Source organism: Rhincodon typus, chromosome 11 (genome assembly GCF_021869965.1).
Source record: "Rhincodon typus isolate 14 chromosome 11, sRhiTyp1.1, whole genome shotgun sequence".
In the NCBI taxonomy this organism is placed as follows: Eukaryota; Metazoa; Chordata; class Chondrichthyes; order Orectolobiformes; family Rhincodontidae; genus Rhincodon; species Rhincodon typus.
The window spans coordinates 38259444-38276337 of NC_063342.1; the positions used below are offsets into that span (position 1 = coordinate 38259444).

General features: G+C 41.0%; 1 protein-coding gene across 1 annotated transcript in view; it reads right to left on the minus strand.

The window, feature by feature from the left end:
* LOC109932516 (nucleoside diphosphate kinase 7) overlaps positions 1–16894 on the minus strand; it is a 118038-nt gene that overhangs the window by 35102 nt on the left and 66042 nt on the right. The window contains exon 6 of the mRNA XM_020531669.2: positions 4930–5031. Coding sequence (XP_020387258.2) covers positions 4930–5031 — 102 coding nt within the window. The remainder of the gene's footprint in view (positions 1–4929; positions 5032–16894) is intronic.

A 16894-nucleotide genomic window follows, 5' to 3' on the forward strand; every position in this document is an offset into this window, starting at 1 on the left:
CTCGGATTCTCCAGCATCTGCAGTTCCTACTATCCCCCCACCATTCAATATGATCAAGTCTGATCATGCAATCTCAGTATCTCATTCCCGCTTTCTCTCTATACCCCTGGATCCTTTAGCCGCAAGGGCCATATCTAGCTCCCTCCTGAATCTATCTAACGAACTGGCCCCAAAAGCTTCCTGTGGGAGAGAATGCCACAGGTTCACAATTCCGAGTGAAGAAATTCTTCCTAATCTCAGTCTTGAATGGTTTACTCCTTATACTTAGGCTGTGACCCCTAGTTCTGGACTTCCTCACATCGGGAACATTCTTCCCGCATCTAGTCTGCATACATCTGCATGCTAACCCTCAGCGACTATTCCACCATGACACCCAGGTCTCGTTGAACCTCACCTTTTCCTGAACTGCCACCATTCAGATAATAATCTGCCTTACTGCTTTTGTGACCAAAGTGGATAACCTCATATTTATCCACATTGTATTGCATTTGTCAAGTATTCACCCACTCAGCCAGTCTGTTCAAGTCACCCTGCAGCCTCGTAGCATCCTCCTCACAGTACACACTGCCACCCAGCTTAGTGTCATCTGCAAATTTGGAGATATTGCATTCAACTCCTTTGTCCAAATTGTTAACGTATATTGTGAACAGCTGGGGTCCCAGTACTGAACTCTGCGGTACCCCACTCGTCACTGCTGCCACTCTGAAAAGGACATGTTTATTCCAACACTCTGCTTCCTGTCTGTCAACCAGTTTGTTCTCTAGCCACATCAATGCATTACCTCTGATACCATAAGCTTTAATTTTGCTTATACTGTTCTCTTGTGTGGAACCTTGTCAAAAGCCTTTTGAAAGTCCAGATACACAACATTTACTGATTCACCCTGTCCACTCTACTGGTCACATCCTCAAAAAATTCCAGAAGATTTGTCAAGCATGACTTCCCTTTAGTGAATCCATTCTGAGTAGGACCAATTCTGTCACCACTGTCCAAATGCTCAGTTATTACACCCTTAATAATTGACTCCTGCATTTTTCCCACCACCGAGGTCAGGCTAACTGATCCATAATTCCCCATTTTCTCTCTTCCTCCATTTTTTAATAGGCTGGAGTTACATTAGCTTCCCTCCAGTCTATTGGAACTCTTTCAGAGTTTACAGAATCCTGGAAAATGATCTCCAATGCATCCACTATTTCTAGGGCCACTTTCTTATGTACTCTGGGATGCAGAGCATAGGGCCCTGTGGATTTATTGGGTTTTAATCCCATCCATTTCCCGACTAATGAGGATTGCCTTCAGTTCCTCCTTCATGGTGGACTCTGTTCCCTCGCATTTCTGGAAGGTTATCTCCTTCGTGAAGGCAGGTCCAAAGTATTTGTTCAACTGACCTGCCATCTCTTTGTTGTCCATTATGAATTCACCTGATTCTAGCTGCAAGGGACCTACATTTGTCTTCGCCAGTCTTTTTCTCTTCACATACCTTAAGCCATAGTTCTCAGTATTAACACAGTATACTTTAGAGTACACAAGCATCAACGTTTTTGCCATTCTTATTCATTCCAAGTATTTTCATGTACACAGGTCAAATGCAGTTGAATATTTAAAACATGAATAGTAACAAAAACAAAACATTATGTGCCAAACATGCTATATGACAACATCATACTATGAATAGTGGGTAATAAATATCAAAATCAAAAGTTTTCAATGAATAGTGCAGGTTTCAATTTAAATAACTGCTTGCCCACTCTATAATGCATACATTTTCATTAAGGTACTGTGGAACTATACTGTAAGCAAGTACTCAATAATATTTGGATTACTTCTCATCAAAATATGTTAATATAAGTAGAACTGGTGGTATAGAAAACAATGATAAAAGGAATAGGAATTGAGATCCATTTTCCTGATTTTCCTATCAGTATTTGCTTAGTGGTCATTATTTCCTTGGGAAGTGGAGCAAATAAGTAAAGCTTTATACTAACCATCATGGCAAAATTGCTACGTCACTCAAATAATAAGTGAGATGAGACAAAGGGTTGGATTTTGCTCAACAAAGAAGTAGTCCATTTCACAACTCAAGAAACTCATTACATCTGTGCTTGGCAGATTGCAGCATGAGTCACAGCTACATGTGATTTCCTAACCAGAGGAAGATGAATCAAATATCACAGACAAATAGGCCACTGGGTCACAAGAAAGAAAGAATATATAGCAACCACTATTTTCTTTGACTTCTTTCCTTGATTTCCATTTCTTTAAGCTTGCTAAACAACAATTTATCCTTTTTCAAATAATTCCTATTTGATGGCAGCACATATAGACAATATTGATTGCATACCATTTACCCAAGATATAAATTACTTATAACATATCCTTTTAAGAAAACTGATAAAAGCTGACTATGGAAAGATCAGTTAAATTAAATGCAGCATTAAAACACAAGCTAATTCCACATTTTTAGTATGCAGATTATGTAGCTTGTGTTTTATCAATGATCCCAAATTCCAATACAGTTATCACATTTTGATGGTAAGATTTGAATTATGTCGTGCTAAATTGCACAATCATGGCCACAAAATTGTTGATTACTTTTGTTACTTTTTTTTAAAACATGTGGAGACAGATATCTTGAAAGTTTGGATAGAAGGCAATGGGACCCAGAAATTTGGTCAGACTGGATGTTAGGCAAAAAATTGATCACATTTCTCATCTTAGTGAAACATACAGAAGGAATGTCATGCACTTAAATGGTAAGGTCCATGGTATTTCTGCCATTGATCCTCCAACCTCATCACAATGGAGACAGGATGGTGTAAATAGGCAGCTGGTGAAGAAAGTTAATATCACGTTCATAATGCTGCTAACCCTGTAACAGGAAATTCTGTGATGTTTCTGAAGCAAATGAGAAGTAGTTCTGGCACGGAGGTACCAAAATTTAGCATTGAAATAAATTGCACTTGTATTACTCACATGGTTAGGAATACATAGTTATTTTTAAGGACAAATCTGAAGGAAGCTGGAAGAGAGAGAGAGATTTGGACAATTTCCGGATTGAGCACTTCTTGAAACTGAAAAGTCAAAAAATTAAAATGTGTTGTGCTTCATCCAGTTTTTAAAAAAAAATCAAATGATCTTTTATGCAGAGAAGACAAGCAAAGCCTTTCAGAGAGACAAGAGATGAGTTTTATGGCTTTAATATCTGGACAAATTAGTTTGAAAGAGCTTCTGTCCTGAAATTTGCCTAACAGCCGCCTCTGGATTGAGTGTGCTGTTTTTCAAGTATGAGTTTTAGTGGAAGAAAAGACCTCAGAAAGTCAGACTGTCTCTCCTGAACAAAATAAGGAGAAAATACTAAAGCAGAACCAGCTACCAGCATATCTTTTTCTTGGCTGAAATATTGTTGAAACCCGATTAGGTCAAATATTAGGATTACTTCCTGACTCTCATCTAAATTCTGATTTGATGACCTCATTAATTCTATGGCTGTCAATATTTTAATCTCATCGACTAAAGTTCAAGATGGCCAATTTCTGCAGGGCTATATTTTCTTGTCTGTCACGTGAATATGAGTATTTGGGGTTTAAGGGAGGTGGTTTAATTCCACATTGTAACTTAGTTACTAACCAGATTTATCATATGTTTAAGAATATGTTTTCTTCTAATAAACGAGTTATTTCTGAGTTTACTACAGAATTATAGTAATTCTGCCATTTACACTAGAACTGTACCAGACAGAAGTTAAACCATATGAAATAGAAGTATGTTACCTGCATAATTTGGAAATCAGGAAGTTGTTGACAGACTTTGAATGTCCACAAATATTAATATAAAATTTTTGGGAGAAAAAACTGTCCAATTAACAAAGGATTCTATTATGTGCCTATCAATGATTTCAGGTAGGAAAAGTTTTTACTTCTCATATTGTATTATGGAGCCATTACAATGGAATTTACTGGGGTATTCAAATGGTAGGCCTTATATTTCAGGCAGAATAGAAGAAGGAAGAATTAATGTAATTAACAATCTCTTGCCATTGAAAATGGTATAGTATGGGTACAGGCCACACATGAGGGAAAAGAAGGACATCCACCCTTCTTTTCAGTGGGGGTCACAGGTTTAAGAGCTAGCGATTAAGTTCTACAAAGCCCCATTTCCCATTGTTACACCTCACTTTCATCTCTGACAACATGAATCACTCGATATTTAGCTGGGTGTAACTTTTTTTTTTCTGCACTATGTCAAGGTGGCACAACTCCAATCACCACATTATGGACAACATTTAATGCCATGCTCCAAAACAAGTTTACAGATGAAGGTAACATTTAATCAGGTTGGAGGATGGTAAGTGGAGCCGCACCACCTTCCCAACTTTTCTCCAATTAAGTACAGAGCAGGAAGGCTCCTGGGCAACCTCATGACCTTTGCCAAATGTATTTAGGCCTTCACCCATCACTGCTGACATTCAATCAGTGGCAGGTGGGGGGGTCTTGCCATGCAGAAATCTAAAAACAGACTTGGTGCAGAGTGATTCAGGCACAATTCAGCAAGTAACTCTATAATCTCCTGACTCTTACTGGAATAGTACTTTTATAAATCTGACCTCTTTAGTTGCTAAAGGAAAATAAGGGCAGATGGGTTTGTAGTGAACTGAAATTTGATTGAAGAGTACCAATTTAAACGCAAGGTCTTACTTTTAAAGTGAATATGATCATGCCATTAATCATGGCTGTAAAACAAATGCTTTTCAATATAGTGATGAATATTCATAGAAAGATTGCTTAGATCAGACAATTGATATGTGCACTTCAAAAATGCACAAAACGAGAAAGTGAGACTAAAAATGTGACATTAAACGATACGACATGAATAAGCATATTATAAACTTGGTATAGTGTGATAAAGTTCAGCAATCTACTTTTGACTTACAGGGTCTGATGGTCCACAGCATTCTCTAAACGTTTTCTGAATGTCACTTCCTTGGAATTCAAGGGCAAGACAAGGGCCTGAAGTGAGTTCATTTACCATACCCTATAAAAAAGTACAAAAAAAAAATTGGGATCAGGTATAAAAAAGACTACAGTGTTGATTAGTTCAATTAGATAGATGCAGGTGGTTCACAGTAACACCAACAGTGTGGGTTTAATTCCTGCTCCAATTAAAGCAAACTTAGCAGCTACCTCTTTACCCTGCCCCTCTGAATGCAGAGTGATGGCAAATCACTACAATTAGAAACTGCAGAGAAAACAGCTCAGATGAAGCATCAGCAGACCATGAGCCAATGATATGCCTTTTGGAAAAAAAAACTCATGAATGAATGAATGAATAGAAAGATTGTGACAGTCTCATCCACATTACAGCCAAGTTACTGCACAGGTACTTGCACATATTAGATGGGAAATTGAACAATTGCCAAAATTGGCAATTGTTCAATTTCCCATTGAAGATCAGTAATTTGTAGGCATAAAATCAGACCAGTGATAATTATTACCAAATTCACAGTACCTGAAACCCCAGTCAAGAGCAGGTTGATTTCAGTTCACACAGATTGTTAGTGGTATTGTGGTATTAGCTATTTAGAGAAAATAACAAAAAAAAACACTGAAGAATCAGTGCAAGCTAATGAAACATTTCTAAAATCTTCTGTTTATTTTTCCGTCACAACCTTGTTTTTTTCTGTACCTATATACTGGTGACATATTTAAAAAAATAAATTTACAAACGTTTGGGACAAAAAATGTTCAATGAAGTCATGACATTTACAAAATACTATTAGTCAGTCGGGAAAGAAAGCATAACAAATCGAGAATCATCACAAAATAATAAACTGATTAGCTCTGTACATTCACATTGGTAAGGAGCCACAAGCCATAAAGGAACACCAGCATCTCTCTCGATTAGGGTTATGGGTATGTATTGCTTGGAACCATTGCATAAACACAGAGGTAAAGTGAAGAGACATGGCCTACATGAACAACACAGCTGGTATAAGGAGTGAACATTTGCCATTGGATTGATTCTCCAATACACTTCAGTTATGTATCCAACTTATCTAACCTGAACCAACATTGCGGCCCCACACCCCCAATGCCAATCCCACCACATTCCCTGTACATTCGAGCAGAACGTATTAAAATACTTAGCCTGTGTTTTTGAAGCAGATCCTATAACTAGTTGGAGAGAGATCATAGAATGGTTCTTCCATTTTTCACCTCTCAGCTGTCCACAGGTGGATGTGTTTTAATGGGAATAAGCATTGAGTGCTAAGACTCTTAAAAGCAAACAAAAGACAGGCTTTCTCTCAAATTTATTCAAGGAAGAAGTGAGCTTGAAAGTTTCTGATGAATCCTTCATCGTGGCTTTGTACTTGTAGTAATAGGTTCTCATTTTATTCCAGTCATAGCGTAATTGAGCCCCTGTAGTGAAGATCTGGCTTGGTACTACAAATCTGGTTGGGGGCTAGCCCCACTTTTCTGCTTGCACAATTTTAGGGGGGGGTCCTTTCATTGCTAAGTTTACTTTTCTTCCAAATTGACTGATTCAGGCTGCTCTTAAAATGTGTGTTACTAAATGTTCATCTTAGAACATAGAACAGTACAGCACAGTACAGGCCCTTTGGCCCACGATGTTGTGCCGAACTTTTACGCTAAACCTAAGGTCTATCTAACCTCCACCCATACTTTATACAATCATCCATATGCCTATCTAATAGCTGCTTAAAAGCCCCTAATAAGGCTGACTCCATTACACTCTCCAGCAATGCATTCCATGCCCCTACCACTGTCCGGGTAAAGAACCTACCTCTAATGTCTCCACTGTATCTACCTCCACTCACTTTAAAACTATGCCCCCTCGTAATAGCTACCTCTACCCTAGGACAGAATCTCTGGCTAGCCACTCTATCTACACCTCTGATCATTTTGCACACCTCTATCAAGTCACCTCTCATCCTTCGTCGTTCTAAAGAGAAAAGCCGTAGTTCTCTCAACCTTTCCTTGTAAGGCCTTCCCTCCATTCCAGGCAACATCCTGGTAAATCTCCTCTGCACCTTTTCCAACGCTTCCACATCTTTCCTGTAATGAGGCGACCAGAACTGGACACAAAACGTGGCCGAACCAGGGTTTTGTATAGCTGCAGCATAACTTCACGGCTCTTGAACTCAATCCCTCTATAAATGAAAGCTAACACACCATATGCCTTCTTAACAACTCTATCCACCTGGGTGGCAGCTTTCAGTTCAATGTGGACATGAACCCCAAGATCCCTCTGCTCCTCCACACTGCCAAGAATCTTCCTGTTAACCCTGTGTTCTGCTTTCAAGTTTGTCCTTCCAAAATGAATCACCTCACACTTTTCAGGGTTAAACTCCATCTGCCACTTCTCAGCCCAGCACTGAATCCTATCATGGTTCATCCTAACTTTCATTCTATCCATCCTATCTTCACAATATATGTTTTCTGTTAGGTGAACACACTATCTGTTTCTCCATTGTCCACACAATGATCACTGATGACTTGAGCACTGACACACAATAGTGTTCTTAGTATGGCTGCTGTTGTTCCACATTCTCCTGGTCTGCAGTGGAATAACATTTGCAACTTTTGCAATGCATGTATTGATTTCAGCAAGTGGCAGATTTTTGGGGGTCGTGGAACCTAGATATGTGAAGCTATCAACAATTTTGAGTTCACATTATTAATGCTCAGAAATAGCAGATGGTAATATCCTGGACAATGAAACTGCCCATCAGGCCATCAGGTTTGAGGTTGTTGCAGCCTATATGGATAAAAAGTGCTGGCTGCAGGGCAGACAAACAACTGATAATGGTACCACAGCCCGGTAAGTCATTTAAGCGAGCCATTAAGTGAGTAGGAAAGTGATATTAGAAGAATATATAAACCCAGAAGGATTAATACAGTTCTCTACAGCTAAGTTGTTTGCCCGGCGTCAGGGTTTGGGGCATCTGCTTTGGGCTAGAGATTGCTTTGCAGTGGGAGGATGCTGTATCCAGTGGTTGCGATCCACGTAGGTGCCAACAACATTGGTGGAACTAGGCAAGAGGTTCTGATAAGGAAGCATGATGGCTAAGGGCTAAATTTAAAAGCAAAACGTCAAAGGCAAGAATCTTACGATTACTACCAGAACTACAAACAAATTAGTGTAAGGTAAATAAGATTAGATTGTCAAATGTATGGCTCAAAGACTGTTGTGGGAACAATGAGTTTTGATTCATGGAGGAAAGGTACTAGTACTTGGGGAAACTGAGAACTCTACCATTCAGATAATATTTATCTGAACTACGCTGGAACCAATATTCTGGTGAGTCATAAAACTCAGGTACCAGTGAGAGCTTTAAAATTATATAGTGAGAGGTGAAGAGGTCAAGTTTGGGAAGATGTAATAAATTGAACAGAGAACCAAACAGAAAAAAGAAAGGCTGCAAAAAGGTAAACGATGATCAGATCGTGACAGGAAGGGACAAAGCGCACAAACCCAAAACTGCACTGGGCTAAAGATTACAAAAGTAGTAAAATGACAAAACTATCCATGGTTAACTAAGGTAGTAAAAGATAAAACCAAATTCGAAAAAATAGTACATCATTCCACAAAAGGTGAGGAGCAAACCAGAAAGAGAGAATAAAAGCAATGACTTAAAGATTAACAAGGAGGAAGAAATTACAGTACAAAATATCCCAGGATATAGATGCTTCAGGTGGGATAGAGAGGGAGGTAAAAAGAGTGGAGGAGTTGCATTACTGGTCAAAGAGGATATCACAGCTGTGCTGAAGGAGGGCACTATGGAGGATTCGAGCAGTGAGGCAATATGGGCAGAGCTCAGAAATCAGAAGGGTGTGGTAACAATGTTGGGGCTGTACTACAGGCCCTCCCAACAGCGAGTGTGAGATAGAGGTACAAATACGTAGACATATTATGGAAAGATGTAGCAGCAACAGGGTGGTGGTGATGAGAGATTTTAAATTTTCCCAACATTGACTGGGATTCACTTAGTGTTAGGGGTTTAGATGGAGCAGAATTTGCAAGGAGCATCCAGGAGGGTTTTACAGAGCAGTATCTAAATAGTCCAACTCGGGAAGGGGGCCATACTGGACCTGGTGTTGGGGAATGAGCCCGGCCAGGTGGTTGAAGTTTCAGTAGGGGATTACTTTGGGAATAGTGATCACAATTCCGTAAGTTTTAGAATACTCATGGACAAAGAAGGGAGTGGTCCTAAAGGAAAAGTGCTAAACTGGGGGAAGGCCAACTATAGCAAAAATTCAGCAGGAGCTGGGGAATGTGGATTGAGAGCAGCTGTTTGAGGGCAAATCCACATTTGATATGTGCGAGGCTTTTAAAGAGAGGTTGATTAGAGTACAGGACAGACATGTCCCTGTGAAAATGAAGGATAGAAAGGGCAAGATTAGGGAACCATGGATGACAGGTGAAATTGTGAGACTAGCAAAGAGTAAAAAGGAAGCATACATAAAAGGTCTAGGTGACTGAAAACAGACGAAGTTTTGGAAGAATATCGGGAAAGTAGGACCAATCTGAAACGAGGAATTAAGAGGGCTAAAAGGGGTCATGAAATATGTTTAGCAAACAGGGTTAAGGAAAATCCCAAAGCCTTTTATTCATACATAAGGAGCAAGAGGATAACTAGAGAAAGGATTGGCCCACTCAAGGACAAAGGAGGGAAGTTATGCAAGGAGTCAGAGAAAATGAGTGAGATTCTTAGTGAGTGCTTTGCGTCGGTATTCACTGAAGAGAGGGACATGATGGATGTTGAGGTTAGGGATAGATGTTTGATTACTCTAGGTCAAGTCAGCATAAGGAGGGCGGGGGAGCGGAGTGTTCGGTATTCTAAAAGGCATTAGGGTGGACAAGTCCCCAGGTCCAGATGGGATCTATCCCAGGTTACTGAGGGCAGCGAGAGAGGAAATAGCTGGGGCCTTAACAGATATCTTTGCAGCATCCTTGAGCACGGGTGAGGTCCCGGAGGACTGGAGAATTGCTAATGTTGTCCCCTTGTTTAAGAAGGGTAGCAAGGATAATCCAGGTAATTATAGACCAGGTGAGCCTGACGTCAGTGGTGGGGAAGCTGCTGGAGAAGATACTGAGGGATAGGATCTATTTACATTTGGAAGAAAATGGGCTTATTAGCGACAGGCAGCATAGTTTTGTACAGGGAAGGTCATGTCTTACCAACCTGATAGAATTCTTTGACGAAGTGACAAAGTTACAAAGTTGATAGATGAGGGAAGGGCTATAGATGTCATATACATGGACTTCAGTAAGGCGTTTGATAAGGTTCCCCGTGGTAGGCTGATGGAGAAAGTGAAGTTGCATGGGGTCCAGGGTGTACTAGCTAGATAGATACAGAACTGGCTGGGCAACAGGAGACAGAGAGTTGTAGTGGAAGGGAGTTTCTCAAAATCGAGAACTGTGACCCGTGGTGTTCCACAGGGATCTGTGTTGGGACCACTGTTGTTTGTGATATACGTAAATGATCTGGAGGAAGGTACAGATGGTTTGATTAGCAAGTTTGCAGATGACACTAAGATTGGTGGAGCAGCAGGTAGTGAAGGGGACTGTCGGAGAATGCAGCAAAATATAGATAGATTGGAGAGTTGGGCGGAGAAATGGCAGATGGAGTTCAATCCAGGCAAATGCAAGATGATGCATTTTGGAAGATCCAATTCAAGACCGAACTATACGGTAAATGGAAAAGCCCTGGGGAAAATTGATGCACAGAGAGATCTGGGTATTCAGGTCCACTGTACCCTGGTCGATAGAGTCGTCAAGAAGGCATACGGCATGCTTTCATTCATCGGATAGGGTATTGAGTACAAGAGTTGGCAGGTCATGTTGCAGTTGTATCGGACTTTGGTTCGGCCACATTTGGAATACTGCGTACAGTTCTGGTTGCCACATTACCAAAAGGATGTGGATGCTTTGGAAAGGGTGCAGAGGAGTTTCACCAGGATGTTGCCTGGTATGGAGGACGCTAGCTATGAAGAGAGGTTGAGTAGATTAGGATTATTTACATTAGAAAGACGGAGGTTGAGGGGGCACCTGATTGAAGTCTACAAAATCATGAGATGTATAGACAGGGTGGATAGCAAGAAGCGTTTTCCCCAGAGTGGGGGACTCAATTATTAGGGGTCACGATTTCAAGGTGAGAGGGGAAAAGTTTAAGGGAGCTATGCGTAGAAAGTTCTTTACGCAGAGGGTGGTGGGTGCCTGGAAAGCGTTGCCAGTGGAGGTGGTAGAGGCGGGCACGATAGCGTCATTTAAGATGTATCTAGACAGATACATGAATGGGCAGGGAGCAGAGGGGTACAGATCCCTGGAAAATAGGCAACAGGTTTAGATCGAGGATCTGGATCGGCGTAGGCTTGGAGGGCCGAAGGGCCTGTTCCTGTGCTGTAATTTTCTTTGTTCTTTGTTCTAAGAAAAAGCTAGCTAAAAGTAGAAGAACAGATTGTAATAGTTTCATCAGGAGTTTAAAAAGATACCTTTGAAATGAGTTGCGGCATTAGCAAGGTGTTTTACAATCAATAAATGATTGCCAATTGGCATCTCACCTTTTTCCAAGCATGTGTCTTGTCATGTCAGTTTGGAAAAGCAAAAAAGATGGAGCAAGATGATTTGATTGTTGAGATGAGCCCCACTGCACTTGTCCCCTGATGTTATCACACATCTCGGTATAGCCCATGTCACTCAAGCCCCTTTTAGGATTCCACCCATAGACTTCAGCAATGTTTATACCAATCAACAAGCACATATTAAGCATCAAGTTCATTTTTCTACACTTGGCCTTGTGTGATATGGCATTTCAAGCGTTCAACTAAATATTTAAATGTTGTGATGGTTCCTGCCTCTACCATCCTTCTAGGCTGAGAGTTCCAGATGCCCACCCCACTCTGGGTGTTATGAAACAATCCTTAAATCCCTTTGAAACCTCCTGTCCCTTACCTTAAATCTATGCTCTCTACTTCTTGATCCCTCTACTAAGGGGAAACTTTCTTTTTGTAACCCTACCTTCGCCCCTCATAATTTGTACACCTTATTCAGGTTGTCCTTCAGCCTTTTCTGTTCTAAATAAAACAACCCAAGCTTATTTAGTCTCACTTCACAGCCTGGTAAATCTTCATTCCTGGTAAATCTCTTCTGCACCCTCTCCAGAGGGAATCTTTCCCAAAGTGCGGTGACCAGAAATGCACACAGCACTCCAGCAGTGGCCTAATTAATGTCCTGTACAGCTCCATCACAACTCCCTGCTCTTGTATTCAATGCCTCGACTAATAAAAGCAATTATTCCCTATTGCCTTTGTGACCACCTTATCCACATATCTTGTTGCCTTCAAGGCTCTGTGAACGTCACACCAAACATCTCTCTGATCCTCTTTACTTCCTTGGGTCCTACCATTCATGGTGTACTCCCTCACCTTGTTATTCCTCCCAGGTTAAGAAATGATGTGGAGGTGCCGGTGTTGGACTGGGGTGGACAAGGTCAGAAATCACACAACACTAGGTTAAAGTCCAACAGGTTTATTTGAAAACACAAGCTTTTGGAGCGTAGCATCAGGTGATGAAGGGGCTCTGCTCTGAAAGTTTGTGTTTTCAAATAAACCCGTTGGATTATAACCTGGTGTCAAGTGATTTCGGACCAGGTTAAGAAAAGCTCATGAAACCACTGATTTACAGGTTACCAGTCTAAGTCAGAATTAGAATTGTTATAAAAGGCACTGAAACTCAGATTTGCATCTCCAAAATGATCTACATCTTACTGGACATTATGCATTGGAATGAAAGAAACTATAGGTCGTGCAGCTTGAGAAAGAGAATGGAACTGGACATCAGTGACAAGGAGAAAACTGATTTCTAAGCAAGAAACGGAAGTCTTGCTCTCTCTCTCTCGACCACAAAGTCAGTGCCCAGTGAAAAGGCATCTTGGGACAACTACCGCTCACTGAAGACTCAAGATCTACTAACTTGATGACTGCTGCTGAATGAGTAAAGAACTAAACAATTCATCTCAGGTTTAAAATCTGTTTTTTCCAATTTATTTGTGGGATGTGGGTGTCACTGGTTGGCTAGCATTTATTGCCCATGCCTAGTTGCCCTTGAGAAGGTGGTGGTGAGCTGCCTTCTTGAACTGCTGCAGTCCATCTGCTGTGGGTCGACCTACAATGCTATTTGGGAAAGAATTCCAGGATTTTGACCTAGTGACAGTGAAGGAACGGTGATATATTTCCAAGTCAGGAAGATGAATGGCTTGAGGGGACCTTAAAGCTGGTAGTGCTCCCATACATCTGCTGCTCTTGTACTTCTAGATGGAAGTGGTCATAGGTTTGGAAGGTGCTGTCTGAGGGTCTTTGGTGAATTTTTGCAGTGAATTCTGTAGATAGTACACACTGCTACTACCGAGCATCGGTGGTGGAGGGTGTGAACGCTTGTGGATGTACTGCCAATCAGATGGGCTGCTTTGTCCTGGATGGTATCAAGCATCCTGAGTGTTGTTGGGGCTGCACCCGTCCAGGCAAATGGGGAGTATTCCATCACACTCTTGACTTGTGTCTTGTAGATACTGGACAGGCTTTGAACACAGTCAGGAGATGTGTTACTCACCGCAGTGTTCCTAGCACCTGACTTGCTCTTGTAGTCTCTATGTTTACGTGGTGAGTCCAGTTGAGTTTCTGATCAATGATAACCTCCAGAATGTTGACAGTGGGGGACTTAGTGATGGTAACACCATTGAATGTCAAGAGGCAGTGGTTAGATTGTCTCTTATTGGTGATGCTCATAGCCTGTGGCACAAAAGTTTACTTGGCACTTGTCAGCCCAGCCTGGATATAATTCAGATCTTGTTGCATTTGGACATGGACTGCTTCAATATCTGAGTCGTCACAAATAGTGCAGAACATTGCGCAATCATTGGCGAGCATCCCCACTTCTGACGTTATGATGGAGGAAAAATCATTGATGAAGCAGCTGAAGACGGTTGGGTCTAGGTCACTATCCTGAGGAACTCCTGCAGAGATGTCCTGGAGCTGAGATGACTGACCTCGAACAACCACAATCACCTTTCTATGTGTCAGGTACGACTCTAACCACTGTAGAGTTTGCCCCTGGATTCCCAATGATTCCAGTTTTGCCAGGGATCCCTGATGCCACAAGTGGTCGAATGCAGCCTTGATGTCAAGGGCTGTCACTCTCACCTCATCTCTGGAATTCAGCTCTTTTGTCCATGTTTGAACCAAGGCTGAAATGAAGTCAGGAGCTGAGTGGCTCTGGCAGAACCCAAACTGGGCATCACCGAGCAGATTATTGCTGAGCAGGTGATGTTTGATAGCACCATTGATGACACCTTCCATCACTTTACTGATGATCGAGAGTAGGCTGATGGGGTGGTAATTGGCCAGGTTGGATTTGTCCTACTTTTTATGTACAGGACATACTTGGGTAATTTTCCACACCGTCAGGTAGATTCCAGTGTTGTAACTGCACTAGAATATCTTAGTTAGGGGAGCAGCAAGTTCTGGAACACAAGGCTTTGGTACCATTGTCAGGGCCAGTAGCCTTTGCAGTATCCAGTGTCTCTAACCACTTCTTATATCACATGAGGTAAACACCTCATGGACACTAAGAATTTTAAATTACAATTACTTGTGTGTTTGTGTCTATTTAATGTTGCCATTTTTTTTCCCAGAGCAGTAGTTAACGAAATTCCTTTTCCTTTCACTCAAGAAAACCTTGCAATTTGACCCAAAACAAAATTGCTGGCAAAACTCAGCAGGTCCAGCAGCATCTGTGGGAAGAATGCAGGGTTAACATTTTGAATCTGTGAAGAGTCTGATGAAGAGTCACTGGACTCTAAATGTAAACTCTGCTTTCTTTCCACAGTTGTTGAGAAATGAGACAACATTCTTGTAAAATTGTTTTCAGGGCATCAAGTTGTTTGATAGTAATTATGACTTTTATACCATCAAAAATTGAGTTTAACCTGATTGCACCAGCCCTAACATTTTATGATGGTTTTCAAAGGTGACTAATATCCGGTTACAACAACTTCATATTCTTATATGGATTTCAATATTGAGCATTAGGCAAGGTAGTTAATTTGTAGTCTGTGGAATAACAGAATAGTTTGGATCAAGGCATCTTAATTTCTGTGTTTATTCAAACACATGTTTACTCTGGAAGTTACATTCGCACACCTCCTGATGTACACATTTCTATTACAGACCTCTTGGTTCACCTCTAATGAGCAAAGATGGAAAGTAGTACAGAATATTCCTAATCTGAATTTTAGTATTATGATGTATATTTGATATAATAAATCTAGGCATCACAGCACCAGTGACTCAAGACTGTTTCACCACTAGATCACCAGCATGGCTTGATTCCAGAGGGGTTGATCTGAAGGAACCACTTTGAGTTTGAATTTATAACATTCAAATTTTAGAATTCCATTCCCACTTGTGAAATTGCCCCTGTATGCCTCTGTCTGTCTAAGTCTTCTTGATCTGTACATCCTTGCTTACTATGATCTGCCTGTACTGCTCGTAAACAAAGCTTTTCATTGTACTTCGATACATGTGACAATACAGTCAATCAACTTCCTGCTGATCTGAGAAGTAAGTTTGTGTGGTACAAGGTAATGGGTCTGTATGGAGTTAATGTTCAAACTGCATGGGCTCTGCCAATTTTGTCCGTGTCTCTCTGTCTGTGGGTAGAAACTAGGAGTTTTACTTTAGCTTTCAGAGGGAGCAATGTTTCTACCAGCTTCCCAACATCCTATTAATTATACCTGCCAAATATAGTTGTACTTAAAGCTATCACCCAAATATCATATTATCATGCCTCCACTATAGAGTATCTACAGAGGTGTATCTTCTACCGCTACTCACTAGATAGGCACAGGACAATGCAGGGACAAAGGAAGACTAGTGGCACAGAACTACCTCAAATGACATGTAGAGGTGACAAACACCACAAAGTACCAGGAGTGGTCGTCTGGGAAAATATGACGGTTTGGAGATGTAAATAAAATGGAAGTAAAGAAAGCAACTTCTGCATACTAGGAGCTTAGGTATTCCTCAGGAACCTGAAGTGTTACTGGTCACACTGAGGCATACAAAGGCCCTATTATAATTCCATTATGACATAAAGTGATCGGGCCATACAGCGCAGAAACAGACCCTTCGGTCCAACCAGTCCATGCCAAACATAATGCCAAATTAAACATGTCCCACCTGTCTGCTCCTGGCCATACACTTCCAAACCTTTCCTATTCATGTACTTATCCAAATGTCTTTTAAACGTTCTAATTATACCGACATGCAGCACTTCCTCAGGAAGTTCATTCCGCATGTAAACCATCCTCTGCAAAAAAAATTTGCCCCTCACGTCTGTTTTAAATCTCTCTCCTCTCACCTTAAAAATGTTGTGTCCCCTAGTCTTGAAATCCAGGGAAAAAAGACAATTACCATTAATTCTATCTACATTCATTATTTTATACATTTTATAAGGTCGTATTGGCTAATGTACAGTAATTCACTGCTCAATAATCTACACCCATTGAACAAGGGTTGGGGTATTCATGGGTGATTTCTATGACATGCCTAGTTCCTCTGAGGCATTGACAGCTGCACACTCTAGTCTTGAATGTGGCTAAAGCTGACTGGTGTCCAGTGGTATCCTTAAGTCTCAGTAATTACCAAGCAATTGGTAATGCACAGCAGGAGGTATATTCTGTTACCTTGCTTCAGCTAACAAAATAAACTAAATGAGGGTCATGAAGTCTGAAATCATGAAAAAGATAGATGATCCTAGCAAAAGGACAACTGCTCTGAAGGCTGACACCATTAAGATGTGGGTCACTTCCAGAACA